This window comes from Anarrhichthys ocellatus, unplaced genomic scaffold (genome assembly GCF_004355925.1).
Source record: "Anarrhichthys ocellatus isolate YVR2014 unplaced genomic scaffold, GSC_Weel_1.0 scaffold15, whole genome shotgun sequence".
Lineage (NCBI taxonomy): Eukaryota > Metazoa > Chordata > Actinopteri > Perciformes > Anarhichadidae > Anarrhichthys > Anarrhichthys ocellatus.
In genome coordinates this window covers 6,879,708-6,904,971 of record NW_022280045.1, presented here as the reverse complement: position 1 = coordinate 6,904,971, position 25,264 = coordinate 6,879,708, and the positions used below count along the sequence as shown (strand labels likewise).

General features: G+C 41.7%; 3 protein-coding genes across 9 annotated transcripts in view; 2 read left to right on the top strand and 1 right to left on the bottom strand.

Moving 5' to 3' along the window:
* The window catches only part of pde4ca (phosphodiesterase 4C, cAMP-specific a), a 49,098-nt gene extending 34,344 nt beyond the window's left edge, over positions 1–14,754 (top strand). For 5 of the 6 annotated variants that reach the window (XM_031854643.1, XM_031854641.1, XM_031854645.1 and 2 more), the window contains 15 exons: positions 2,286–2,480; positions 3,684–3,728; positions 4,329–4,365; positions 5,116–5,189; positions 5,318–5,370; positions 5,999–6,111; positions 8,568–8,661; positions 8,795–8,967; positions 9,090–9,188; positions 9,333–9,497; positions 9,656–9,755; positions 9,945–10,099; positions 10,189–10,311; positions 10,915–11,097; positions 11,249–14,754. In XM_031854643.1, coding sequence (XP_031710503.1) covers positions 2,286–2,480; positions 3,684–3,728; positions 4,329–4,365; positions 5,116–5,189; positions 5,318–5,370; positions 5,999–6,111; positions 8,568–8,661; positions 8,795–8,967; positions 9,090–9,188; positions 9,333–9,497; positions 9,656–9,755; positions 9,945–10,099; positions 10,189–10,311; positions 10,915–11,097; positions 11,249–11,749 — 2,110 coding nt within the window. In that variant the 3' untranslated portion in view covers positions 11,750–14,754. The remainder of the gene's footprint in view (positions 1–2,285; positions 2,481–3,683; positions 3,729–4,328; positions 4,366–5,115; positions 5,190–5,317; positions 5,371–5,998; positions 6,112–8,567; positions 8,662–8,794; positions 8,968–9,089; positions 9,189–9,332; positions 9,498–9,655; positions 9,756–9,944; positions 10,100–10,188; positions 10,312–10,914; positions 11,098–11,248) is intronic. The other variant, XM_031854642.1, reaches the window with a different exon arrangement.
* A 518-nt stretch (positions 14,755–15,272) lies between these two features.
* Positions 15,273–22,417, top strand: LOC116387505 (ras-related protein Rab-3A-like). 2 transcript variants are annotated; one of them, XM_031854680.1, is made up of 6 exons: positions 15,300–15,380; positions 16,704–16,789; positions 17,071–17,292; positions 18,768–18,886; positions 19,108–19,232; positions 20,000–22,417. In XM_031854680.1, the coding sequence occupies exons 3-6, from the start codon at positions 17,071–17,073 to the stop codon at positions 20,188–20,190; spliced, it is 657 nt and encodes a 218-aa protein (XP_031710540.1). In that variant the 5' UTR covers positions 15,300–15,380; positions 16,704–16,789; the 3' UTR covers positions 20,191–22,417. The 2 variants fall into 2 exon arrangements, with proteins under 2 accessions (XP_031710539.1, XP_031710540.1); XM_031854679.1 differs by lacking the exon at positions 16,704–16,789 and having other exon boundaries at positions 15,273–15,380.
* Positions 21,695–24,704, bottom strand: LOC116387501 (transcription factor jun-D-like). The gene has a single exon (XM_031854674.1). It carries the CDS (start codon positions 24,422–24,424, stop codon positions 23,498–23,500), a length of 927 nt encoding a protein of 308 aa, XP_031710534.1. The 5' UTR covers positions 24,425–24,704; the 3' UTR covers positions 21,695–23,497.
* Between the last annotated feature and the right edge of the window lie 560 nt (positions 24,705–25,264).

Sequence of the window (25,264 nt, the reverse complement as noted above, 5' to 3'; positions counted from 1 at the left end):
TCTGTCTTCCATTCCCCCCTCAGACTCGTCTCCCTGGTTATGTATAGTGCGGTCAGTGAGTCTGAATCTGTCACATGAATGGAGGGATGGGGGCTTCTGTTCGGTGTTACGTAACAGCCAGTAACACACCAGCGTCTTGTCCTCATGCAGCATCTTAGGAGGTTGTCAGGGTGGGGAGGGGCACTGGAGAAAGGAGTGGAGAGTAGAATGAATGGGATGTTAGCTTGCTGCAGTTGGTGCACATTAGATGTTATGCTGTAGAGAAAAATGCAGCCTGTATTTTTAAATCTATTACCTTTAACTTTTCATATGTCAACCTTATAATCCTATGCTCATGTTCATTTTTACAATATTTATTTATTAACAAAAACTTGTAAAACTAATGATATTTCCATCAGTTGTACTTTGTGTTCAGTGCAAATTAGCAATTTTTTTACATTTCAGCATGCTAAACAAACATGAAAAACATGGTGAACCTGCCAGTATATTACATATTCTGTACATCAACATATATTCTGTTGCATATAATCAAATGCAATCGTAGGTATAGCTTGTAATGTGGAGATGGATCGACTTATTTCAGCGCTGTGTTATTCAGTCCTCTGTCCAGGAATTTGTGATGTACTCAGGACTGTGATGATGTTTTGGTCTTGTCTTTCATTATTTCCCATACTTATCATCCACAGACATTTTAAACTCAAACACTCCTGCACCCATAACTCAGGGATTTACTTGTTGTTTTGAATATCGTTTCCACTGCTGTATTTATTTGAAAAAGATTGGATGTGTGTGTTAGCTACTTGCCCGTCCAAAATCCTCCACGTTCTGCTAATGTTTGTTTTGCTAAAGCCTGGATTTCTGCTCTGGACTTCCTCAGACTGTTTAGAAAAGGAGAAGTGTTGCCAAATGGAGCTGCAGGTCGACGGAGTCTCTCTGGGTTCACATGTCAGCAGAGGGGCTGTGGGAAAAATAGAGATCAGAGCAGAAACCTGCCCAGACTGTGAAGAGAGGCTTCGCCGTGCCTTTATTTGGTTTGTCTGTTGTTGGATCGTGTTTGATCAGGAGGAACTCCTCCTCACCTGAACGCCGGGCTATTTTTAGACTCACACTCACATGAACCCACATCAATACTCTGATGCTAATTTTATACCCGCTGTTCACACACACACACACGTAGACCTCCTCTGGGTGTTTATACACACATTCTTGTACCTTACCTGCATGACATCAGCCACGCAGGCTTCACGTCTTTAATAATATCTTCATACTGTTGTGTATTTTCAGGCTCATTTTAGTATATAACAGGCATGATGGGATTTGTAGGGGTCTCTGATTTTCCTGATTTTCTTAAAACCTCCAGAAGAAGCAGGCTACGGCAGGAGGATAACCGATTTGCAGCCATCAGAATTAGAAGCCATTATGTCTGTGGCACTCAACACCCTCTCATTGTGGTCCCTTTCTAATTGTGTTTGTCTTATCACGGACAATTTTAAATGCAGTGCTGGTTTTAGTCATATCAGTGGGATAACTACACTCCCACATATTCACACTGGCATATCCTTTGTGGCACCCTCCTAAATTTGTCATTTTTAGCTCTTATTTCGGTCTTTACTGGTTCATAATGCTCACACTTCCTTCTAAATTACACTATTTCCTGTTCAAGAGATAAAAACGTCTGAATGCTTTTACCCAGTGATGAAAACTTGTGATATTTTTAGTTCTGAAGTATTGTTTATTGTATTCCTGAAGCAGCACCAGTCTCTCTAAACAAGCGGAACATTTTCATCACCAAATAAAATCTGTAGTCTATGGATCAGTCTTCATTGATCCATGTGTTTCTCTAAAACAAATCTATTCAAAAAGACACTACAGTGGCAGCTGGAATTGTAAGTCAGACAGTATATTTCTGTACTGTATCTGATTCTACAAATAATCACAAGGTGACGAACTGTATAAGTTACATATACATCCAGAATCAGATTCATGTCGGACATGTACGAATGCTCTCAGCAGACATCCTGTGTTATATATGATATGTTCAAACCAGCAGTAGAAGTGTCTTTGTAGGATTAATATTTTAGTGATAAAAAACATCACTTGTTAATGGTTTTACGATGGCAACATCTCAACTATTCGGTGTCCACGAAGGATGAATGGATGCTTCTTTCATTTCCTTTCCATTCTGTGGAATAAATCGGTATGTTTGTGTGTTTATCCATAAAATGTGTTTTGAGTCATCTAACCTGAACACATTCCTTCCCCCTCTCTCTCTCTTATTGTTGTAGTTTTGATGTGGAGAATGGCTTGGCAGTGGGGCGCAGCCCCCTGGACCCCCAGGCCAGCGCTGGCTCTGGCGGTCTGGTCTTACAGGCCACCTTTCCTCACAGCCAGCGGCGGGAATCCTTCCTCTACCGCTCCGACTCTGACTTTGACCTTTCACCCAAAGGTCCTTCCAGAAACTCCTCCACTGCCAGTGACCTGTAAGTTGATTTCAGATGTTCCTCGATTCAATATTGTTGATGTGGCGCCTCTTTGTGAACGGGAGACACTCTTCTACACATTATGCAATGTTTGTAGTGTTTTTCTTGATTTATTCAAGATTATGACGACGGTTTCAGTTAAAACCTTCAGAACAGTCAATTGTCTCTCAATAGTTCCTCCTACTTTTATGTTGTGTATGTAGTGATACGTGTATATTTGAGTACACAAAATGATGAGCCTGCTTTCCACGACTTAAAGTCCCACTAAAATCATGCTTCATTGGCTGAATAAACGTCTGCGGTGCTCTGATGAAATATAAAATTGACATCTCACAATGCAAAAAGTGTATCAGTCTCAATCTCAATACCAACAGTGGTCTGCCTGGTGTGCTTTAGGTCACATACAACGTGAATGAGTTTACTGTAGATATTCAGTCTTAACTCTGAATATCTACAGTATAGTGTATAGCATGAGACATATTTGTACAAAGCGTTTGGTCCAAATGCTGGGATACCCCCATTTCAGATTACTGTTAAATGCCCTGAAACAAAAAGAAGATATTGTCTGCAAAAACAATTCTCTTCATGTTTTTCTTTCTTGTGCTCAGACGTTTCCACATTGGAAGATTCAGATGATGGTGCATTGGTTTAAGGGTTGGCTCCCTTACAAGCTGCAGCAAACAGTTGCGGTCTCAATTTAATTTGCAAATTTGAAACGAGTCTTTTTGACATTTTCTTTGGATTCCTAGAGAGCGCTCTAAAGCCAAAGGGCCCTACTGTTTAGGTGGAGTAATTTTTCTTTTATGGCTTCATATTCTGATCCTACACTGACGATAATGATAAGAGTAAGACCGTAAGTGAATTTTGATTTCTTGTGCCAGTCTTTCAGTTTTATATGGACACTTTTAAAACATGCTGTGCTTTGCGTGTCAAAAAAATCAACAGATCTACAGCCCAACATTAGTACAACCAGCTGTTCTTCCACATCAAATGTTTGTATATCGAATCTGCTTCACTGGGATTGCAAGAAATTGGAAGAAAGGGGCAAATTTCTTGTCTGTTATTTATTTTTTTCGTTGTTTGTGTTGACGATATGTCCCTGAAACAGTCCCCTACGCAGTTCGTAATGTTTAAACACCTTTAAGTCTGGAAAGTAAGCAGTCGCAGGTCTCCTCATCGACTCTCACCTATCTGTTTTTGAAGGGAAGAAAGCTTGAAGCACTGGGAAGTCAACTGGTTGTCATCTCGGTGAGACATGATACAACTAAATTAAGATAAAAACACTGACTCTATCCCCTTGAAGCCCTCTTCTGCATTCCCTCTAGAGGGCTTCATGGCTATTTCCCCCCTCCATCCTGACAAACGTGACTAAATATTAAACACTTAGACCCCCCCGCTGAAGCACCCAGTTCTCTTTTGTTTGTTTTTGCATGTGACAACCAAGTCTGTTTTTATTTACTTGTTAGTATTTACCAGTTCGTACATATACCACCCATCCTTCCACCTACCCCAATCTGTTTCCTCAGTGCATGACATACTTGTTTTTTGACAAAGCTACATTTGAATAGAATGATGACAAAGGGAGTGGTGAGTGAGGCAATCTGAGTAAGTAAATATGATAACTAAATCTCTGGCTGCCCGGTTGTTCAGACAACCTCGTTAAACTAGAAGTGATACCAGGTGCAGTTTGGTTTCTATTCATTTCATCTTAACAAAGTCGTTAAGCCTTCATATCTAACACTGATGAATTATTATTTTTTAATATTATTACATTTAGGAAACTATAGATTGGACCTCAAGTCAGGGTTTCATGTCTTTTCCTCCTGTGTATTCTGTTCTGTATTGCAGACACACAGAAGACATGATTGTCACACCATTTGCACAGGTGAGTCCGTTGAAACCTTCCCATCCAACCTTTTTGAAGCAATTTTCCTTTCTGTGCTATTTGAAAAATTTGCCAGATGATCAAATAAAAATAAAATTGTGTTTGTTTGTTAGCTAAAGACAGTAGGTGTTTCAAGAAAACTATAATAAAACTCCAGATGGTACAAGACTGGGCTTACTGCCTCATCGGAACAGCCCCTCAGCATTATGTTGGCCTTGCAACAGGATCGAGCATCCCCGTTGGCGTTGCGCGGCTCTTGCGTGGGATGTGCGTCACACTTGTGCTCACTTTACACCATGAAAGAAGCGGGGAATCCAATACTGCTGGATCATGCTGTTTAAATTTGCATGCAGGCTGATAAGGGCTGCCACATGGGTCAGGCCTGGACACCGGATACGCTGTGGGCTTCCTCTGTGCGCTGAGTCAGTGTTTGGCTACAGATGGAGTGACAGACATGACATAGAGGGGTGTCAGTGATGCCATCAAAACATCAGAAAGGGGAATGCCTCTGCGTACCACTTCAGCTTGGAGGACGAAAGCCACAGTATCTGGTTTCAAATGCTTGTCAGAGATTCACATTAAGAGGCATCTAGATCTAGTTCAAGATTAACTAAGTTAAGGCATTATGCAAGCATGTAAGGCTATGAGTTAAACTATATCTGTGGTTTCACTACATATGTATATGTATATATATATATATATATACATATGATGATCTTGTTCACTCAGTCTCTTGTTGCTATCTCATAGGTCCTCGCCAGCCTGAGGACAGTCCGAAGTAACTTTGCCGTCATAACCGACCAGCAAGATCGCACAGTCAGCAAGTAGGTTTTTCAGAAAATGTATGAAAATGAATATTCTAGCAATTTCACCATCGCACGTGACAAATATAACCATGCTGTGGTTACAGTGTGACTTTTGCATGCTGACTGTGGATGATCTCTGTCTACAGGATGCGATCCTCAGGCAGCAACCCGCCATCCATGTGCAAGACCAGCCTCGCAGGTCGGTACAGGTATTAGAGTGGGCTATCTACGAATCAATACCCCATTATCAACACTGACCCCGGTCAGAAAGACAGACAGACATTAGGACATTATCATGGTTGCATTTGTGAACTCTGAAATAGGTTACTGGTAACACGTCACAGTAATGAATTAGTAAATGAATGTCATTAAGATAAGATAAGATAATCCTTTATCAGTCCCACAGTGGGGCTATTTACAGGATTTTTTTGTTATTCACAAATACATGAAGTTCAGTGATGGTGGGGGAAGTAACATTATACGGTAAAGATGAATCTATAATTCTGCCATCATATTTTATAAGCTCAACATGTATCTTCAATGGGAAATCTCGATATGCTGAGTAAGGAGTGACGAAAGAGAAGTATAAAGTACCATGAAAAGAAATACTTGAGTAAAGTACAAGTACTTCACATTTGTACCTATAGTTACATTCCACCACTGATGAAATCTAACATTTGTTCTCTGTTCTCAAACAACAGGAACAGAAGATTCACAGCTCATTTTATGCTCCAGTTTAACAATCTTTTGGAAATCTGAACAGTATGTTCATGCTCTGTAAGACTTGTATCCTTCCCATAATGCTTTGCTGTGTTTGTCTGGTACAGAGGAGCCTCACCAGCAGCTGTCCATAGAGACGCTAGATGAGCTGGACTGGTGTCTGGAACAACTAGAGACACTGAAAACTCGACACTCTGTCAGCGAGATGGCTTCCAACAAGGTACTTCAACTTAATACGTTTACACATTACCAACCACCCCAAAGTGATAGACTGAACATACACACCTGTCACAGGATGAAAGGTAGATACACACTGCTCAGGGTAACATTAATAGTTCAAGGTTGCAGTGCAGTGTACTCGCTCTAATCTGTACTGTGATTCACCCCCCTGACGGATTTTATTAGTTATGTTCATCTTGTTGCCATTTTTGAGGTAGTTCGACTCCAGCTTAGCGACTTAACTTGTGGTGTAAATAGTTTCATTGATCATATTGAATACATTTAATTGGTGTTTCCCCTTTGAGATGAAATATCTCATCTTTTTTTTTATTTAAACAGACAATAAAAGCAATACATCGGACATCCGTTTTTCATTAACGGATAACAATCTTCTGCAGCCTAAATTAAAATGAGCTCCTAGTACATCACAAAGCCTGTGGATTGTGTGTGATGCACTGTACGTGCAGTTAGCCTTCACTGATCCCTAAACAAATCTGAAAGCTCACTAATACAGAGAATCCATCAAGAAAATATGAATAGAATCTCCCACCCGTCAGCGGATGGAAGCGGGGCTTATCCCATGAATGGGCGGGATTGCTTCATGCATAGAGACTAGACACACAGACACACTTTCCCCCCACTCATGTGCAAAAAAATGTTCATGAGGTAGTGGGAGGAGCTGGAGATGAAACGGCATCCCCCCCATCCGTTCTTCCTACGTGTATCCCTCTCCTCAGACTGGAGCCTGGTGCTTGTGTGATTCCATGATTGGACCGCCCACACAACAAGCACATGCTAACACACACACACACACACACACACACACTTCCTCCAATCATATACATGCACATTGCCTGCCTTGTCTATATGTTACATACATCATTGCCTGGATACATACACCCTGCAGATCAGTCAATTAGAAGCTTCAGTCCATGCTGGCGCTTTAGAATAAAGGCAGGCGCATGGGACACCGGAGTGAACACTGCCTCTGCATCTCTGACAAACTTATTAACACAATTTTGTTTAAAAACAGGACTTCTGAGAGAGAAGGGGGGAAGGGTGAGACATGCTCATTTAAGCCCATTCAGCTATTGACATAGCTGTTAATAGTCACCACCGCTGATTTGATTTGAAGCATTCTTTTATTCATTGCGGGCTTATTGTCAGACATCAACATATCAATGCCATTATGCTAAGGCCGTGCTAAAATATGTCTTCTATTTACGATCATATTCATGATAATGCTATATATATCCACATCTTTGTAGAACGTGTTGCACGGTTTTTATTTTTGGCTACATGAAGGAAATCCCCCCCCCTCCATCCATTCACAGCTTTTCCTTCATATCTTCAAACTTGGTGCACATGGTGTGTCTCACAACCTCCGCCTCTGACATAGTCAGCCCTGCCTACTTTGTGCATCTCCCCCACCAATGAGGGCCCTCGGTGTCTCCCGACCGCTCTCGCAGCAGTCGCCTGATTGGCTGCTATTCTTAGGCATTTTTGGAATGAGGCGGAGATTAGAGTACCTCGCTCTCCCTCTGTTTACACACATAGAGGAGCAGGCAGTAACTGAGTGAATGAAGTCAGGGGGAACGAGGGAGTGTGACTTCTCTGCCTTGCATCCTCGCATCCCACAGCATTCCCACAGTTACGCTTCCACACTCTTGTTCTTCCACGGACCTCTGAACAGTTTTCCATCTGTTCAGCTCGTACCGATGAAAGGTTCCACAGCACTAACCGGTGGACTGTCTGCTGGCTTTGGATTTTGCTCAGGCAAGCAGTATAGGAGCACAAATTGTCCCTGCTGTCTGTCGAAGCAGGCAGTGCCGGAGGACGACCAGAAAGCTCAGCTCTCTCACTCAGTTTTATTTTTGCTCCCATGCTTGACTTTGCGCTGAAATGCCAGAGGAGAGTTATTTCATCGCTGTGTCGTGGATGTTCATTCAGGTAAGGAGCGGCGAGGGACCAAGTGGGTGGGAGGGGATGAGACAGCTCGAGAAGTGAACAACTGGTAGTTGAGATGTGACAGTGGACTTTCTCTGAGACTCTAGACACCTTCAATTAGATTTGTAGATTTTTTATTTGATAAACTTGATCCACATGCATGTATGTGTTTGGGTGCAGACTACTACAGGTAAAATTAGCCATGCGTTTGTCTGTGTCCAATCATTACATTTTGCACCGTCTGACGTGAGACACATGCAAATGCTTCAAAGAAAGAATCTAGAACTTGTTGTTGTAGTCATTCTGGCTATGTTAACAGATGGTTAATGGTTCAACAAGTTTACATTTCTTCAAAGAGGGATTTTCCGAATTGGATTTTTTTTTTTGTTTGAAAGACAGATAATGCCTGTTTGATCTTTCCTAGTCCATCCGCATTTTAGCAAAAAGTGAGTGTGATCAAACTCATGGCTGCATGTGTGTGTGTGTGTGTGTGTGTGTGTTTGTCCTTAGTTCAAGAGGATGCTGAACAGAGAGCTCACCCAGCTGTCAGAAACCAGTCGTTCAGGGAACCAGGTGTCTGAGTTCATCTCTAGCACCTTCTTAGGTAAAATACCTTCACTTTACTACTCTACTTAAAGATATGTATCACATAATTTACATGTTTTGTGTTAAAGAGAAGTATTTCTAATGCGGTCACTATGAGACTGCAGTCTTAATATGTTGTCTTCATCTGACAGAGAAGCAACATGACATGGACATCATGTCTCCCCCCACCAAGGAGAAGGACAAGAAGAAGCGGCCCATGTCCCAGATCAGCGGTGTGAAGAAGGCCACCCACAGCCCCAGCCTCGCCCCCTCCACCATCCCTCGCTTTGGGGTCAATGCCAGCCAGGAAGGACTCCTAGCCAAGGTATGAGGACTAGTTCAACACTTGTTTATCTCTATTCAAATCATTATGCATTGTTTTTAAGATATTCTCCCTTGTATAGTATGTTGTAATGATATATATTTGCGATTATTGTCCACCGCCAGGAGTTGGAGGATGTTAATAGATGGGGTATTGACATCTTCAAGGTCTCTGAGTATTCTGGGAATCGCCCACTGACGGTCACCATGTACACCATCTTTCAGGTATCATTTGGTCCAGTAAATGAATGAACAAGACAGTAAATGAATGAATGAAGCAATGACGTAACAAAGACATTTCAATAAATGATTGAGCTTTAGCGTGACTTACCCTGTGTCCGATGTGTTGTTTCTCTCCTGCTGCTTCAGGAACGTGACCTGCTGAAGTCCTTTAAGATTCCAGCGGACACTTTCATTACCTTCATGATGACTTTGGAGGATCATTACCATGCCGACGTGGCCTACCACAACAACATCCATGCTGCAGACGTGGTCCAGTCCACGCATGTCTTACTGTCCACACCTGCTCTGGAGGTAGACACCCTAACTCACCCGTGACTAAGAGCAGATACAAACTTTATCATTATTAAAAGAAAACACTAGCATCTGTATATGTCCTGTCATGTTTAGCATACGCACTCACACATACACACACACACATTGACAGTCCCTGCCTTCTTGTGTTGTCCAAGGCTGTGTTTACTGATCTGGAGATCCTTGCCGCTCTGTTTTCAAGCGCCATCCATGATGTGGATCACCCTGGAGTTTCCAATCAGTTTCTCATCAACACCAGTGAGTTTGCATAGCTCCACAGGGATTATATGAATGTGTGTGAGTGCTGAGTGTATTGAACTATGCGGATGAGGTGCCTGTATACACGAGTCTGTGTAGAATTGTGCCTCTGCGTAAATGTATTTCCCATCCAGGTGGGTTAGAGTGCTGTCAGTAAAAGCACTTTTGTTTTGGCATTTTTGCTTTCAGACTCAGAGCTGGCCCTGATGTACAATGACTCGTCGGTGCTGGAGAATCACCATCTGGCTGTTGGCTTTAAGCTTCTGCAGGAAGATAACTGTGACATCTTTCAGAACCTCGGCAAAAAGCAGAGACAGTCGCTGCGCAAAATTGTCATTGATATGGTAGGACACCTCGGTCAAACCCTTGCGATTGCAGACTTGGTACTGTTTCTGTCTGAAATGTAACTCTGTTTTCTTCAAATCACCTCCAGGTGCTGGCCACAGATATGTCTAAACATATGAACCTCCTGGCAGACCTGAAAACCATGGTGGAGACCAAGAAAGTGACCAGTCTAGGAGTCCTACTGCTGGACAACTACTCAGACCGCATACAGGTGAGAACCATTTTATTCATTGTTAGAACAATGAATAAAATTTGTGTCATGTGACATCTGACACATTTTGCATCACTGCAGAGCACTTTAGCATCCTTCTGCTTAGTTTTGGTTTTTGCAGCCACTAACTTCACTGGTTTGGTTCAGTTTTCCCGCTCTAATCAACCATGATTCTAGCAGGCAGGTGTTTTTTTTTTTACGTACAAGCTCTAAAAAAAACACTGTACACCACCTACTCAGCCCCAAATGGCAGACAAAGCTTCAGCTAGCTGGTAAACATTGCTGCTAAAGAGCCAAATGTTTCCCTCGGGAGTTAGTTGAAACCAAACGGAACTCAAAGCAGAGTGAATAATGGACTTCAATCAATCAGTTGGCCAGAAACACGACTCCAAATCATTGTCTGTTGTACTTTTAAATAGGCAACTGCCGTCCAACAGCTCGCCACCACAACTTTACAAAGTGTTTACAGCTTTTTCTGCTGTCCCAAGTGACCGAAATACTATTCATACGGCTTTCCAGTATTAAGATTGCTTACATTTCAGTTTCACGGTGGAAAAAAACAACTAAAAAAGCTGAAAAGGAATATGTTTTTTTTCACTGCAGGTCCTTCAGAACATGGTGCACTGTGCAGACCTGAGCAACCCCACCAAGCCTCTCGAGTTGTACCGGCAGTGGACGGACCGCATCATGGTGGAGTTTTTCACCCAGGGGGACAGGGAGAGAGACAAGGGCATGGAGATCAGCCCCATGTGTGACAAACAAAACGCCTCAATAGAGAAGAACCAGGTACAGTATTGAAGCCGGATTACTTCATGAAATCTACTATAAATTATAATAAAGTCTGAAATTGAATGAAGACAATTTCACAAAAAAGGGACTTGAAGAAAAAGAGAAATGCTTTTATAGATACAAACCACTTCTTGCCTCTCTCTTTCAGGTGGGATTCATTGACTACATTGTTCATCCTCTGTGGGAGACGTGGGCCGACCTCGTCCACCCAGATGCTCAGGAGATCCTGGACACACTGGAGGATAACAGAGAATGGTACCAGAGCATGATCCCCCACAGCCCCTCGCCCCATCCAGAGGACCAGCAGGACGGAGCCCATGCCGGGGAATCCTCAGCGCTCAGTGGTGGCTCTATTTCGGCCGACAAGTTCCAGTTTGAGCTGACATTGGAAGAAGAGGGAGAGTCTGATACAGAGAGTCCACCTGAGGAAGAGGAGGGCTCTAGCGGCAGTAGGGGGCCTGAACTCTCCAGAACAGATTCTGGCAGTGGATTTGATGCAGTATCTGCTACGACTCTCCTGCTCACCAAAAAGCTCTCCACTGATTCAGACAGGACGTTTTCTTTAGACTCTGATAAAGATATGGCAGAAGACCGAGAAACAGACCAGGAAGGCGTCTCCGGGGTATCACGCTTCAGACTTGGCACATAGCACCTGTCAAAAGTTGTATTTCTTTTGGCCTTTTGTTTATTTTTCTCGATTTCGGTGCCTCCTCTGTCACTCCCCTTCTCCCGCTCCAACCAAGCTCCACCAACTCTAGTTTCTGCAGTCAGGGTGACAGCAAGCCTCGGGTTGGGGAGTGCACGTGGGTGTGGGGGTGTCAAGAAAGTCTGCAGTTTTACACAGCAGTCATTTCCACCGGAGGGAGACAGATAGACTGAGTCACTGTTCTAATAGAGGACCAGTCCTTTGTGGTCTGTGTCTCTCAGTCAGACATATACTGTGGATAAAGTTCTACAGACACGATCAGATGTTTAAAACAAATCTTTTACCAGCCAACTCAAGCTCTACTACAACAAATGACGGAGCTGTCTTCCTCTTTTGTGAAGGAAGTGAGGAAGTGATGAATGAGTGAAAAAAAATGAGTGAAAACACGACAACATCTTGTGAGACATCTTGCCAAACTTACAATTTACAGGGACAATGCTGCTTTGCCTGCTTTTTTAGTGTTTGTTTATTCTGTTATCTTTTATTTACGTCCACATGCAGTGAAATGCAGTAAATGAAGATACAGTAAATAGAAGACTTGTATAAGTGTAAGCAAAGTATTGGCAGAAAGGAGCTATGCCTGATTTTATGCAGGAAACTTTAAATGTAGCAGACTTTTTGAGTGACTCTATCATTATTATTGTATAAGTAGCACTCCTTTCAGCTGGTGTTGCACAGCCCATTTAATTGTGTTCAGCAAGCAGTAGTTTCAGAAAAACATGACTATAATAAAGTGGCTGGCAGAACATATTATTTTGAGATTTTCGGTTGTTTTAGGCTTATTATTTCCATTTTTATAATCCTTAACTATATATTGTTCAGCGACAAAACTGAGCCAGGGTCAGTGAAGTGTTATACAGTCAAGGAATTACATCCAAAGCAATGTGGGCTGTGCACATGGTGCCTCCCAGTGTTGACAAGTGGAACTGAAGTTCTAGCATTGGAGGTAAATAATTAGCAAGGTTTTGCATAGGCCTGTATGGAAAATACATTTAAAACGTATTTAACTGTAGGACTACCCAAAATATCAGTTATGTTTCAGTTTTATTTCTCTTAAATTTTTGTTGTTTGTTTGTTTTATTTCAAGTCACTCATTTTGACATTCTTAGTATTTGGCACCCATTTTATCAGTTTGCCTTCAAGTTATGCACTTTACAGTTTTGTTCATAACTAGCCCTCATTGTGGTTTTTAAGGGCTTGAGCCAAAACATGAACACTTTGGAGGCTGTTGACAAAAACAACAGCTTGTCCATCCATGGCTGTCAAGCAACCAGCACAGACATTATGCAAAAAGTAAATGCTGCAGTACAGCTGTGAATGCATTAAACTATCCATTGAAATCCATTTCCGTTACTACATAATGTGTTACTACACAGCATCCACCTACTAAAATGTCCTTTATGGAAACATTCACTTGCATACATTACTAGATGATAAGGGCAGTGTGTCGGAAGCACAAGGGTTGCAAAAAAAGAATGTTAGCATCGTTGTAACTGCAAAAATATAAAAATAATCCAGGAGACAGTTTCATATGGCAGATTTTTTTTTTTTTCATCTTTTTTCTCTCATTGATCAATATTTCGCTCTTCACAGGGACATAGTCAATGACAAAACAAGTGCCAAGCAAGCATGACACAACCCGTACTGTAATTTCCATTTTGCCACTGGCTACTTTCCATCAGTGACTGATAAAGTTGGTTGATTGTAGCGCCCTGTGTGCCAATCTGACCCGAGTGTCTGTTCCTTTTTTTTCTAACTCTTTTCCTTTTTGTTCAAACAGTAACTGAAACTGACATTTTCTTAAAACAGTGATGTGTTTTATGCGTGTGCGAGTGAATGACTGGGTCGACTTTTTTTGATGTATTTGCTAAGAAAAAAACCAAAGCACTTTGTACGGTACTTTTACAGTTCTGCACTTCCAGTACAGTTGAACATGTATGGTGACTGTTTCACTGTTTGTTTTTTTCTGTTGGCAAATAGCCTGGTGGTTGAGTTGAATTGCACGGGCTGGACCACTACAGCTCTTAAAGGTCAGATGTTGGAGGGACTGAAGTTCTTTTTTATAATTGACTGCACACAAAAAAATGTGTTTTGTTGAAATGCATGACATTGGCTGCAGGATTTAAAGAACTTTTTTTTGTATTACCATGAAACAGAGTAAATCATGTGTTAATTAATGTGTGAACAAGCTGAAAAGTTTTTTGACGCCTTATTTTCAAACCTGGGATTTTTTTTTTTCTGGTCATAGATGTGTTCACTGTCATGCTGGATTAAACATGTGCAATCCTTTCTGTAGCCATAAACAGCACCACACAGACCAACACTCAAGGATGCCTTCAACATTAAGGTCTATTTAACAACTTAACGAGCACAACATGCGAATATTCAGTCTGTCTCTCTGCATGTCACTGTTTGATTTTGTGTATTTTCCTCACAGTTCTTCGTGTACAGTTTATTTATTATTTCTATATTATCTGTCAGAATCGATGGAACGGTAGACTTCTTTTAGTCTGAGGTTTAGTATAGATTGATGTGTAGAAAGTCACACAGGACATATTTCGACTATAACTCAGCTTTTTTTCCTTTTCATTACTTTATTGTCTGCAAATAACGTGATACATAAGCAAAAATACTCACTTTCATTTTTTTCTTGGTATAAAAATAGTTTAGTGGCAGATTTCCGTATGAGTTTTCTGAAACATCTCTCATCTCCTGTCTTCCTCAGTTTCCACTGATCTGAACAGATCTTACAGTAAGACGTGTTTGATTCACAGCGAAGATAATATAGTCACACAGCGTCAAGTCATCCTAGATCTGTATTTCCGTTCTTAGAGATAATAGAATGAGGATCATGAACTAAAGACTGCAGCTTTGACAATCCAAACTGTTAGCCCTCTCTCCAACTAGAACTGTATGCCTTGCCAATAAAAGAAAAAGTATTCACTCTTTGAAGTCTTGTTCTCTGCTTTTACGAGGAAACTAAATAATAAATAATGGTACTGTCTTAACAAGCAGCAGCCTGCTGATGGGAATCTTGTCTTTTTATTCCACATCATTCATTTGATAGCTGTAGTTATTAAACACATAATGAATTTATAGATTAAACAACCCAAGGAACATAAGCAAAGTGTCAATACCTCAACCAACGTCAACACTATATGCTGCTAATGTGTTTATGCATCTGTAATAACAATCCAATAATATAATATTTATGATAATATAACACTCTGAAATGGACCATGAGTATAGTTTGCTGGTCAAACCACTATAACATTCAACATCAGACTTGTTTCTGGTATTTCACCATTTACTCACCACTACTACATTCTCTATCTATTCTCACAAATAAAAATGAATAAACACCTATGAAGAATTTGCAGAATGGGTGGGGGCAGGGCTCCGTGTGAATGAACGGATGCTCTTCTCTGATTGGTCGACCGTCCTGCCAGTCATCCTTACGCTCTGTTTGTACCCGCTTATGCCGGGGCTGTCAATCAAGAGGCACACGAGCTATTGCAGGTGCAAAGCTGGATTGTGGGCTAGTCGCTGCTGAGGATAAAACACACCGCTCATGGTAAAACTCTGCGCTTATTTCTCATTGCAGGGCCAAGTTAAGTCTAACAGCTTGCAACGGAGTTCATTCGGGCTGTTTGTCGCTTGTCTTATGACAGAAAATGTAGTCGTAAACAAGGAAGAGTAACCTTCATTTGACATAACGTTAGTTGGGATGCTTGGCTAGCTGCTTCTTCTAAATACTGGTAACGGTCTGCTGTGTTAGCATTAAAGGGAGCGATGCTCGCCTAATTGCATGCGTTTACAAAGACTACAACTTGCATTTATATCTGTGTATCTTTCATGTCTTTAACGTTTGATATTTATTATAAATGGTAGCTGAGTAACGTGTGACATAACTCCTTGTACGGTTTTTTTTTAACGTGTTTTTCTCCAGCTAACGTGAACAAGCAGCTAGTTTAACGTTATATCTCTGGCAAGCTAACGCTACATAAGCTCCACTATGGATAAGGATGTAGTTCAGGCCGTTTAAATTGGGAGCATGTTGTGTTCACAAACTGTTAGGTGGCACTTCCAGGCGTGGCCCGTTTGTCTGACATTCTCTAATCTACTACAAGGTAAATTCTGTCCAACCATATGGTCATTCATAATTGGTCCGTGCAGGTTTCATGCCGTCCTAATGGGAAAGGATCGGTATCTTATCTGATGCTTAGCCTGCTAAGCTGTGGTACTTCCGTGCTCTTATCTTGTGTGGCGGAGGTGGGCGTTCCTTGTCTGACCAGTGTTATTGACATGAAGTGGAAACACTCACGGCTGTGTGAGCATTGGTTGCAGGTATTGACACAGCCTCCTGGCGAAACGGCTGCATACATTGTATTCCTTGATAATGTCATGACACGGTTTGGGAGTGTAACCTGGCGTCATACAACAACCGGTAATTACTGATAAACCCCATCCCAGGTTAAATGAGGCTGCCATGTGGATTCAGATGGTCTTCCTCTGGTCTGTCTGAAGAATAAAGATGATCTGTTGGTCTGTTCTCTGTGCATTAGTTCCAGGGTATTCCTCACAGATGTGCCCCAGTGTGGTCTGTTATTTTGGAAGAGAACAAACCAAACTGATTTTGTTAAACAGTCTAGTAAATTAGAAACTTAGGTATTTGACAGCTGCCAGGCTGATGCATGCTCTCTGTCTTGTCTTTATTTCTCAGACTTATTGTACACCTTTTTAACCTTTGACATAACGCTAGATGTATTGTATTATGATATTTTAATAACTAGAGGGCTTTTGTGTTATCAGGGGTTGGTCTTGTTTATCCTAAAGTCATTAGGCTTTCATGTTTCTTAAATGTGCTGATCTCTAATTTTATTTTTTCCATCTATAGACCAGCTGAACCACATTGACGAAAGATGTGGTAATCTGTCACATGTCCTAAACTTCAACAGCAGTATTATGTAAAACGTTTCAAAGGCAGGATTTTTTTTAAATTTTGATCATTTCAACCAAACATAAACTGTTTCATCCAGTGACAGGGGAATTGTGTATGACACTGTATCTACAGGGAGTCACAGTGCCTACCTACTCTGATATAATAAAATACAACAGCTCTACCTTTGTAGATTTATATAATGTCTAGTTTTTGAGACACTGTCGGGGAGCCTTTGTGACAGTCACTTGTGGTGGTGATGTTTTATTGGGTTGTATTAAGGTCTTTCTTTTTTGATTAATGTGAGATCTCAATCCTTGCATAGATGGCGTCTGCAAATGCCACATACGGACAGGAGTCCTCGGACCAGAACTTTGATTACATGTTTAAAATCCTCATCATTGGCAACAGCAGCGTAGGAAAGACATCCTTCCTCTTCCGCTATGCAGACGACTCATTCACGCCAGCCTTTGTCAGCACAGTGGGCATCGACTTCAAGGTGAAGACCATCTACAGGAACGACAAGAGGATAAAGCTGCAGATATGGGTGAGGAAGTGAACATACACATGCGTGTAGACGTGGGGGAGCTAGTGGATCGCAGTTGCTTCACGGTAGCTGACATTTTACTCCGAACTCCTGACGAGTTGTGAAAAGGAATTGAAAACTCGCATTGCTTTGCTCGTTGCTGCTTTCTGCTATCTTTTTGTCTATAGCCACACTTTATTTTGCATTACATAATTACTACCAATGCAACAATCAAATGTTTTCTCTGTATCTGCTGATACATGAGGATTTCCTTCCATAATACAGTGACACCCTTAGCCAAAAAACAGTATGATTGGAAAAAGAGTTCAGATGCATGTGAGAGCTGAATAGCTATAATTTAAAGGTACAGTGTGTAGGATTTAGGGAGATTTACTGGCAGTAATCGAATATAACATTCATAACTATGTTTTCATTGTGTATTATCGCCTGCCACTAAGCATTGTTGTGTTTTCATTACATTAGAATGAGCTGTTTATATCTACTTAGGGAGCGGTTCCACTTTACAGAGTCTGCCATGTTGCACCGCCATGTTTCTACAGTAGCCCGGAACGATGCAGCAATGACACCCCCGATACAGTATTAAGTATATAAGACCGCAACTAACGATTATTTGAATTATCGATAAATCTGCTGATTATATTTCTCTAGTAATGGTTTTGTGTCTAAAATGAAAAATATCTATTTCAATATCTCAAAGTCCAAAGGAACGTCTTTAAATGTCTTGTTTCGTCCAACCAACAGTCCAAAACCCCAAAAATATTCAGTTTACAAATAGAAAACACTGAAAAGCAGCAAATCCCCATATTGGAGAAGATGCATCCAGATTTTGCCATTTTTGCTTGAAAGGTGCCTCAAACAATTAATCAGTTATCAAAAACATTGTATATTAATATTCCATCGATTAAATAATCAACTAATCGTTGCAGCTATAAAGTACTTTTAATTGAACAGAATGAATGTAAATTTTGTTTCTACCTGCAGACCGTCTTTAGTAAGAATGCGTGTTTTTCACGCTGCCCCATCGCATCTGGGACTGAAGCGGTTTCTGTTTCCATGTGTCTCTAATGATTCCCAGCTGCCCCCAGAATAACTTCATCTGCTGTGTAATGGCAATACCCTTGAAGTGTTCTTAACATGAGCCATACAGCCTGACCCTGGGACCAATTGCTTATTACGTGGGGGAGGACAGCAGAGGAATGCCTAATGGTCATGGGAGTTTGGCTTGATGTTAAACCTCCGCAATCATCAGGAGGCACGTGCATAAGGCATAAATCCTTTGCGGGTGCTGGGAGACAATGATCTGCACAAAAAGACAAAAAAATCCCATTGCTTATTTAAACCTACATGGCAATGTTTAGACCACAACCCGAGCAGGAGCGTCTCTGGATCGATGGAAACCTTGTCATGTCCACGAGACAAATATATATTTACTCAAAAATATTTCTCAATTTAAAAAAATGATGGTATTTGTGTAGGACACTGCTGGCCAGGAGCGCTACAGGACAATCACCACAGCTTACTACAGAGGAGCCATGGGCTTCATCCTCATGTATGACATCACCAACGAGGAGTCCTTCAACGCCGTCCAAGACTGGTGAGTGACACTTCTATCTCAAAAAGAAGTTAACTAGCAGGAATGATGATTGTATAAAAAAGATAGATTTTTCTTTTCTCAGCAGCAAAAGCATGTGTGTTAATCTATTGTAGTACTGAGCGCTCAGTGCTTTCTAAAGACTTTAACATCTAAGAGAAAAGATGCTTGTGAGACTCAGTCAGACGCTGTAGCTAAACACCCTGTACTGTGTCTGCTAACAGGTCGACCCAGATCAAGACGTACTCATGGGACAATGCCCAGGTCCTCTTGGTGGGGAACAAGTGTGATATGGACGATGAACGAGTGGTGGCCTCAGAGAGGGGCCGACAGCTGTCAGAACAGCTCGGTAAGTCAGCTGGTCACGTAAAAACTAGAGGACAGGTTGCTTTTCCTGTCCTCTGCTCGGTGCATTAATGAAAATGATATATAATCGTGACCATATAATAACGTTGCTGTATATGTTTTTAAACATTAGTAAAATTGACAATATTTGGGTTGTATTTGGACAAGGGGGGGATTTTTGTTTATTTTAGAGGTTGTGTTTTATAAACAAATGTCCTGTTTAACATCTATAGTTGGCATACTGTATGTCATCATGATTCAACTTTTCTTCTTGCCACGTTACATAATTTCCATGTTTAAAACTGATGTTGCAACAATTCAGGCTGAAGTAATTGTAAATAAAAGGCAGCTGTGAGCCATACTAACATCCTTCTTAACTATCAACTATATTTTATTTTTAGCACAAGTCTGACTATCAGCACTTCAGTCTTCGTAAGGCAATGATTTATGTTTTAGTCGAGCTAGCTTTCTTCTCTTCCTGCTGGAACATGTAGCATCAAAAACACATCGCTCTGGGAGTGATCCGAGTGGTCCGACTGAGTCATAGTATCACATGTAACTAACAGTAATTGGACTTAATCTCAGTATGATTCAGTATGGTTTAAGTATGATCTGTAAAGATAAACTTACACAAATCTGATACGGAGGGATCATTGTTGATGTTTGAGCTGCCTGTCTGACCATATCCTGGATGTGTCCAACATGATGAGTTAAGTGGATTAACCAGGTTATAAGCGTAACCATAGCTCTGTCTCTCTCGCCCCTCCGCAGGTTTTGAGCACTTCGAAGCGAGCGCTAAAGATAACATTAACGTGAAGCAGACCTTCGAGCGGCTGGTGGACATCATCTGTGAGAAGATGTCAGACAGTCTGGACAACAACGACCCGACTGTCACCGGCTCTAAACAGGGACCGCAGCTCACCGAGCAGCCACAGAGGTCCACTCAGGATTGTGCATGCTAAACATGACCCCACACACACACACACACACACTGTCTGCTGTCCTAAAATCCTCACAACTTGTTTTAGGTTTGTCTCTTACTTTCTTTTCATTCTCATACACACAGTTATTTCACACAGACACTGGCACACAGAGAAACACAACCTGACGTCTTAGACTCTCCGCCCCTGTCGCTACACCAAGAGCATCGTCCACATTTCAGAGATACAGAGATTATGTGATGGTGCTAACTTAGTTAGAGGGGTGAAGAAGAAATAACAGAGGTACAATCCCAGCTTGTCTTTCTTTCTTACTTAAACATGTTTATTTACACACACACACACACACAATCCTTATCTTAACAGACTTATAAAAGGCCGGTTAAGGCTGAAACTCCATCATTCCTTGTTGACGTGTCTGCAATTGGGTTTTACTATAACAGGATGTGGATCCTCCAATCACAGGCCCCACTCAGCACTAACGCCTCAAACCTAAATGGATACAAATTAGTTTTACTTTCAGTCACTTTGAAAATATAGGTTTGTTACCGTGGATAGCGTTGCTGTTTTTTTAAAAACATTTTTAAGTTAGTTGGGTGTGGTTTTGAGCATGTGAAATCACCGGCCCTCGTCAGTGTTGTGATTGAGTTTCTACAAATAGTTACGCTCAAAGTTTGATGTCCAGACGGAGTCATTTGAAAAAAATCTTTTAATTTTAGGATTAAATATAAGAATAGCAGAGGTGATGTTTATCAGCTGCTGGTCAACTTATTCTTATTCGTTTTCATTTTTGGCCCCTTTCCCCAATTTTTTACTTTTAGTGAAATTGGATGGCAGTGTCGGTACTTTTTTGTAACTATTTTTTAAGACAATCGACAGAATAGAAAGATAAGGGATGTCCCAAATTGAGAAGAGTGTATAAATGTTTAAACGTCAATAGATATGCATATATAATATATACAAACATGAATAAGTATATTATACAATAATGATTTAGGGTATTGGGTTCCTACGTGTGCTTTCGTGAGAGGTGCATGATGTTGTTTCAAGCGATTCTGGTTTATCGGATGGTTATTTGTATGAGCTGCTGTCCTACAGTTTCAGTACTTGGAGGTATCAAATGGTTCTAAAGGTTCCACATGTTAAGCTCACAACCCCCTTCTCATTGTATTTACATGTCATTCACTGCACACAGCGTGTAACATGCACTCACTAGAAAGGCATGTGATTCAGTGTGAGCGCTGCTATACCACAGACCTCTACATCAACTTCAGATAGTCACTTATGTCGTGGTGGAAGATATTTTCATCTCCACGTTATGGGGGAACCTTATGTTTTTAAGCATGTTAAATGTCAAATTGTGAGTTCTCTCTCTGATGCTACGGATCGGGATTTGTCTGCTCGTGTAATACAGTACAAAATCGTATGTAAGTCATGCAAGGCATGCGGAAATATTTTCAACATTTTAAGTTATTTCAAAATAAAGCTTATTTATTTTGTATTATTTATAACTTCATTTACTTTTGAGATGATGTTCTTCCTAGATTATGCATTGCAGTCTGCACCATACTTTTTAAAGGAGATGTTCAATAGTATTCGATTGCTTAAACTCTAGTTTCCAGTTTAAGAGTCTCTTATTATATCAGCACAGCTTTGGTGGGAAGTTTGTTTGTCTTTTGATATCAGTTATGTAACTTCCAAGACTTGGTAGTGTAAAAGCAGACTGTTCTCTCAGAGCAATAGGAGTCATTTCTCTCCACACCCAAATATGAGCAATGTACTATCCTGCTGAAGGTTTGTAATGTACGCGGGTTAGCGAATGTACAGTTTCTGTAAAGGCTTAACAATTGTTCTTTCTGAAGTCATCTCAACATTAGACTTTTGTGAGACTTGCACTAACGTGTGCGGTAATGTTTTCCTTCTCTGTGCAGGAGTTTCAAAGAGGGAAACTGGGAAGTAAAGGGAATACTCTGAACACTTTGTTAAAACGCTGATTCTTACTGCAGTGGTTCACTTTTGACTTTTGTTACTTTATTTATTGTGTTTTGCTACAGATGTAAACTTGCCAGTGACTTAGGAACACTTCTCGATCCTGTTCAGCTCTCCTCCTCTTCTTCTTCCTCCCTCCCCATAAATAACTCTTGTAAATAGGACTTTTCTGCCTGTCGGCTATTAGTTGTGTGAATTGTGCTGTAATTCTGTAATGTCAGATTTGCTAAAATGAGGAATCAATAAACAAATTCTAAAAGCTGCGAGTTGTACGTTGGTTCCAACAATTATTTACAAAAAGTGCACATGTGATGTTAGAGAAAAAGGTTCAGAGTAGGTTGTATTTTGCCCAGCAGAGGGCACGACGCTGCAATAATGTCTTGTTTACCCTCAGAGTTGTTTGACCATCTATGGTTTGGTTCAGCTTTCCCCCACTGCACTTAACACAACACTCACAGTGCCAACTGTAAAATAGAAGACACATGCAAAGTTATGAATTCTAGCAAATGTTCCTTTGAACTAAATAAAGCAAGCAGGGCCTCCCGCTCAGTAAGAAACAGAACACGTGAGCTTTAGTAATGTAGTGAATTTAATAAATGTCAGGTAGAGACTTGAGAGTCCATTACACATGGGTAGATAGGGGGGGTTTCTCAGCACGTACACATACATTCATGGACGTTTGGTGACTGAAGAACTACACAGCAGCCACCATAATGAAAAATACAATAGTTACTGTACACAAAAGCAACAAGACATGCAGTGTTCATTTTTGCAACAAAAGAAAAGAAAAAACGAGAAGTAAGACCATATGTAAAATAAGAAATATTTCAGTAAATAAAATATATATTTGTCATTACTAAGTGCTTGTAAACAAGTAAGGCATTATATTACACATTGGGTGACAGCACTTGGTGACACCCTGGTGTTTGGTTGCACTCGTCTTGAGATTGTCCCGCTTACACGCATATAAACGCTATCCCACACCAGCAGTTTGCTACATGGCTTCCCAAATAAAATGAGGGCAACAAAATAAGTCGGTTTGCTGCATAACACTGCCAGATGTTCAGGAATCAGAAGAGGCTGGCAGGCCACACCTGCTGCTGGCTAACCTGTCATTATTCCAATAGACTTGTGGCTCTCATCAAGGTCCGTGTTTTGCACTGTGCTGTGCAAATGTCTTCTGTTCCTCAGTTACAGGCATGTTCTTACAATGGCCTCATATCAATTCTCTGATAAGGATTTTGTGTTACAAAAGGCAAATGTTCCGCTTTATACAGGCCTGCATCCTCGGCGCATACTTAAGAGCCGTATAAACATCCATGAAGAGCTCCATTACTGGCATTTAGTAAGCCTGGACCTGGTTTGGTAAAAGCTGACATCCGCTGCTGACATGGTTCATCACCTTCTGCTTCAGCTGGGCCACTTGATCCCTGAGGACGCTGGCTGTGGAGGCCAGCTCGGTGTTTTGCGTTTTCAGGTTCTTGACCTTGTCCTCCAGCCGAGAGATCCTCTCCAGTTTTCTCTTGCGGCATTTGGAGGCGGCTATCCTGTTCCGCAGCTTTTTCCTCTCCGCCTTGATGCGCTCCTGGTTGTCCATGTCAATAGGAGACAGCGGGGGGCTGTCCCCGAAGCTCTGCATGTCTGGTACAGTCTGAGGCTCGTCCTTCACCAAACCGGCAGATTGGAGTCGAGACAGAGCGGCCGCGGCAGCCGCCTGTTGCTGCGCGCTGACCAGATGAGGCGGAGGGAAGGGGATGATGTCCGTGGAGTAGTTGATGGAGGTGGCTCCGAGCGGACTGGCCGCATAGCCGTTCAAAGTAGTGTAAACAGGAAGGTCTGATGCCTGGAGCCCGCCGGAGCCCACTGCGTTGGCTGATCCGAGGAGCTCCAGTCTGTCCACGGAGACGCACCCCGCCTCGCTCAGCTGATTCTGCTTGTGAAGATCCTCCAGCGCCTTGACGAAACCTTCCGCGAACTCCTGCTCGTCACTGGCGGACTTCGGGTAGAGGAAGTGGGAGGCCGGGTTGGCGGTGGTGACCAGACCGTTCGACTGGATGATAAGGCGCTCCAGGTCCGGAGTGGTTAGCTTCAAGAGCCCCAAGTCCGGGGAGTTGAGGAGTCCGTCTGTGTCCCGGAGCGGGTTTGATTTGAGCTCGGAGTTGTGGTCGTCCAGGTTCAGATTAATGTCCTTCTTCATCATCGTGCTCTGCGAATAGATGCTGAAGAACCTCGGAGTGTTCACGGTGCCTGGGTAGAGGGTTGTTTCCATTCTACACCCTCACATGAGGGAGTGTTGAGCGTTACGCATTAATGATCTATCAGCAATCCCAATCCAAACATGAGGAAATCAGCTGATCCTGTTTCCTCTTCCCCTTTTTACGTATCAGTCACGCTATCAGTCGACCACTTGTGCTGTTGTGCCTGAGGGGCTCTGATGTGTCTCTTCAGCGCGCGAATGATATTGTCTTTTCCCGATGGCACGGCTGCTATGCGCAGCGCCAGACCTCGATCGCTTTCTAGCCCTAAAAATTCCATTATGTCACTCCAGAGCGCGGAGATTGGCCCAAAATGACGTTGGTTTCCGGTTCAATTTGAATAAGGGGCCGAACCGGTCTTTATTGCCATGGAGACTTTAGGTAAACTACAAACAGTGCAATGCATTGTGGTTTGATGTCATAGCATAAAAAAGCACAGGCTCGCCAAAAGAGAGCAGAGACTGGGCGGGGAAGGTGTAAGAGGCGAGAGGAAAGAACAGAGGAACAGGCCTTACCGAACATATTCCTTCAACTAAGGCACTTTTAAAAGACTTAAAGAATATAATAGAGTATTATAATCAGCTTTATGTAACGTTAGATTGTATTCTACATAAGTTTAACACACAAGTTAAGTGTAATCTTGTAGCCTTCTATTCCATAAAACGAGGCTATAGGATCCGGAGCGAGACATCATTTGGTGTTAAATTATGTGTTAAAAACTAAATTCATATTTTATTCCACTTCATCAGCCTTCTAACACTAACCGCGCGAACACCTCTTGTTCCAGTACTTTAAGGATCAATGGTCACACATCAGCCCTCACACAAGACCAAGAGAATGAAATGAGGTGATAC

What these genes read in the sequence shown, in the direction of transcription:
- LOC116387505 (XM_031854679.1), top strand. An exon ending in GGATAAAGCTGCAGATATGG is followed by an intron (nt 17,293 to 18,767) that starts GTGAGGAAGTGA and finishes GTATTTGTGTAG; the next exon opens with GACACTGCTGGCCAGGAGCG. An exon ending in ACAGCTGTCAGAACAGCTCG is followed by an intron (nt 19,233 to 19,999) that starts GTAAGTCAGCTG and finishes GCCCCTCCGCAG; the next exon opens with GTTTTGAGCACTTCGAAGCG.
- LOC116387501 (XM_031854674.1), bottom strand. Translation starts at nt 24,424, where the DNA reads ATGGAAACAACCCTCTACCCAGGCACCGTGAACACTCCGAGGTTCTTC.